The sequence below is a fragment of the Camellia sinensis genome, chromosome 5 (assembly GCF_055761805.1).
Source record: "Camellia sinensis isolate YWXY chromosome 5, ASM5576180v1, whole genome shotgun sequence".
Taxonomy (NCBI): domain Eukaryota; kingdom Viridiplantae; phylum Streptophyta; class Magnoliopsida; order Ericales; family Theaceae; genus Camellia; species Camellia sinensis.
Genome location: NC_138965.1, coordinates 42,089,522 through 42,093,068, shown reverse-complemented (window position 1 = coordinate 42,093,068; position 3,547 = coordinate 42,089,522). Strand labels below are relative to the sequence as shown.

Genomic DNA, 3,547 nt, shown 5'->3' with positions numbered 1-3,547 from the left:
TCACGCAATGGTTGAGGTCGACTTCATTACTGGTCAAGCAATCAAATAAGGCCCAAACCGGTGTTTTTCTAAGGCACTTCAATTGACTACTTGTAAATTTTGTATTCTTCAACAATTTCACCAATCCAGTTATATTTGACCGGTAGTTAACCTTTTTCATGTTCACTTCTTCAAGACCAGCTGTTTGATCAGGTTTGCCTTTGGCACGCGGTTCCCCTCTCTTTCGTTTGCCATCAAATCCACGGGAAAGACCTGTTTGTTCAAATAAGAACATATAATTGGCTGAAAATAGAAGATGGAACCAACAGCACCAAACAACACCCAACAACACCAACAAGTTGACATTGATGTCACAATGTGAATATTTACATCATATTCCATGACATTGTTGAGTGGAGATTGGGGGTTTTATGGACATCAACAATCAATAATATCAACAGTGACAGTAATGTGAACATTCACATCATTATACACTGATGCGAATGTTCACATCAGTGTCTACTAATGTAAGTTTATCCAGTAATGAACAGTAATGTAAATGTTCACATCATCTATATTTACAAATTCAATTCCGAAAACAACAACAGTTATAGGGCAATGTAAATGTATACATCGGTGTTCACTTTATGATTGAAAAGCAGAAGGTGGAATGGTATTGCTTACTTTTGTTTCTCATGGTGGGTGGGTATGGACCACACTCAGTCAATGAAATAAACTCAATCCAACGACAGGAATTTTGGAACGACGAAGCACCCTCATTCCGATGTAAACCTTCGCAGCGGTGAGATGAAGAGGAATCTGGGGTCGATGGTGGACAGTGGACGACGACGACGATGGTGAGGCAATGTGAATCTAGGGTTACGGTGAGGTGTTATGAATCTGGGGTCGACGATCAGTTTTTGTGTTGGAAATTTTGTGGATTGAATAGTTTGAATAAGAATGGGTTTTCAGAATGGATTAGACACGGGAGACGCGGAGGAGGGTTGTTTCGTCCTTTTACAATTAATAGACCTAATGGAATATTCAAAAATAGTTTGGGTTTTATGGAATAAAACAGTTACAAATAGGATTTATCAAAAAAGAGCCCAATAACTTTTATTCTCTTATGTATTAGTTATTGAGGACTTTATAATTTCTTTTGATGTTATATTTGGATAATTTTAAGTTTTTATTTAATGTTATTTGAACCTTTGGTCATGGACGAGAGTTGGAATGTCTTATTAAGATGTCAACTTTTTGATTTATTAAGGCCTCGTTTGAGAACAGGCTTTTTTAATATTTTTTTTGACTTTTTGACTAAAATATGATGTAAAAAAACTTATATGTTTAGGATGACTTTTTGATTTTTAATGAAAAGATATGCAAAAAGTAGAGAGAAAATGAAACCTTTGACTTTTTTGTATAAGTTGTTGGCTTTTTGATTTTTTTAGTGACTTTTTTTAAAAAAACTTTTAGGCTAAAAAGTGACGTTGTCAAACAAGGCCTAAGTTATTTTGTTTATTTAATTTCCCTTGATGCTTCAAAAATTTGGGGCGTTACAAATACCTCGAGTATCCCTTCATTCAATTACCTCGGCTAACTTCAACTTGTAAAATTTTTCAAAATTTTTCACAAGTATTATGCTCATTCTTATTTCCTGTCCCCTAATGTGAACCTAAGTACCAATTATGTTCACATTAAGGACGCATCACCTAGTTACCGCCTAAGTCTTACTTAGACATTCTTGACCGAGGTTGTCATGTTTGGCTGCCCAAACAAAGCACTTAAGACTTAACCTTAGTGCACCGAGAATACTTATTTACCTCGGCTTTTCTTACACCCTGACCAAATCATGGCTAGTCTCGCCTTGTTTTATGTCAAAACATCGCTGACTTAGTTCAACTCCACCATTATAGCGAATCTAAGTTAATCGTCAAGTTTCATACTGAAACATCGCTAACTTAGTTCAACTCTACCGTCGTGGCAAGTCTAAGTTAATCGTCATGTTCCATGCTGAAACATCGCTGGCTTAGTTCAACTCTGCCGTCATGGCAAGTCTAAATTAATCGTTATGTTTACCATAGGAACATCTCCTTAAGACTTTTCAATCTCATCCCACAAATTTCAACAACATTTTTGTAAGACAAAATCAAGCTAGTATTTCATTAATACTTCAGCTAATAAGCCTTTACATAAAGACAAACTTGAAAAACAGAAATTAATGGTAGAAAAACTTCAAATTGCTGGTGTTCTAGGGTCTTAGCAACTCCTTGCCATCAGTGCCTGCGACCGAGATGATGTGATATGGTCCTTCCCAGTTTGGGCCAAGCTTGCTCCTTAGGATCTTTCTTATTGCTGACAACCTTCCTTAGGATGAGGTCCCCAGTATGAATATCCCTGGTGTTGACCTTTTTATTGTATGCCCTAGCAAGCTGCTGCTGGTATGCCCCCAGCCGAATTGCTACTCTTTCTCTTCTTTGTTTTATTAGATCAAGATCTCGGGCAAATAATGTCTTATTTGTCTTGTTCTCTACTCCCTGGGTTCTGATTCTAGGGATGCCGATATCCAGTGGAATGACTGCTTCGGTGCCATATGAAATGACGAAAGGAGATTCTCCTATGGATCTTCTCGACGTAATCTGATATGCCCATAGGACATTGGGCAATTCCTCTACCCATTTGCCCTTGGCAGCTTCCAGCCTCTTCTTGATCCTATCCAAAATGGTCTTATTTGATGCATCGGCTTGACCATTGTTTTGGGAGAAGCTAGGAGTAGAATAGTAGTTCTTAATCTTGTACTTTGCACATAAGTTTTTGATCAGCTTACTGTCAAACTAGGTGTCATTGTCTGCCACAATGGCTCTTTGGATGCCAAACCTGGTAATGATATTCTTCCAAAGAAAATTCTTCATGTCCACATCTCGAATTTTGGCTAGCGGTTCAACCTCTACCCATTTCATAAAGTAATCAGTTGCTACCAGTAGGAACTTTCTCTACCCAGTCACCTGGAGCAGTTGCCCTACAAGATCCATGTCCCACTGGGCAAATGGTCAGGAACTGGATACTGGATTCAGATCTGCAGCTGGCTGGTATATCAAAGGTGTAAACCTTTGACATTTCTCGCATTTCCTTACGTAGGCTTCAGCATCCTTTTGCATATAGGGCCACCGGTATCCCTGAGATATGGCCCTGTGGGCCAGCGATCTGCCCCTAGCATGGCTTCCACTCATGGATCTCGTACAGAAAGTCCTCTACCTATGATGGATGCACACATCACAGAAGAGATCTAGTGAAAGTCTCATGTACAAATAGTTCTTTGCTGACAGACAAAACCTAGCCAACTTCAATCTGATCTCATGCGCTTCCTTTCTATTTGCTGGCAGCCTGCCATCTCTGAAGAACAAAACTATGGCATCCATCCAGCTTGGACCCATCTCTACACATATTGCTTCATACTCTGTTATTAGGGGCTTTATACTGGGGCCTGACAGGTAATCCACCATTATTGTCCTTGCCTTACCCGACTTTATTACACTGGCGAGGTTAGCCAGTGTGTCGGTATGGTTGT

At 39.2% G+C, this 3,547-nt stretch overlaps 1 protein-coding gene across 1 annotated transcript; it reads right to left on the bottom strand.

Moving 5' to 3' along the window:
* Nucleotides 1–2,255: 2,255 nt before the first annotated feature.
* Nucleotides 2,256–3,105, bottom strand: LOC145791369 (uncharacterized). The gene is made up of 2 exons (XM_082871719.1): nt 2,977–3,105; nt 2,256–2,777 (listed from the first exon to the last, which is right to left on the bottom strand). Exons 1-2 carry the CDS (start codon nt 3,103–3,105, stop codon nt 2,256–2,258), a joined length of 651 nt encoding a protein of 216 aa, XP_082727845.1.
* Nucleotides 3,106–3,547: the final 442 nt, after the last annotated feature.

Excerpts from the sequence above, each read along its gene's own strand:
- LOC145791369 (XM_082871719.1), bottom strand. The coding sequence starts at position 3,105 with ATGCGAGAAATGTCAAAGGTTTACACCTTTGATATACCAGCCAGCTGC. Across the intron at positions 2,778-2,976 it reads CAACTGCTCCAGGTGACTGG|TACAAGATTAAGAACTACTA; the intron begins GTAGAGAAAGTT and ends TTATGTGCAAAG.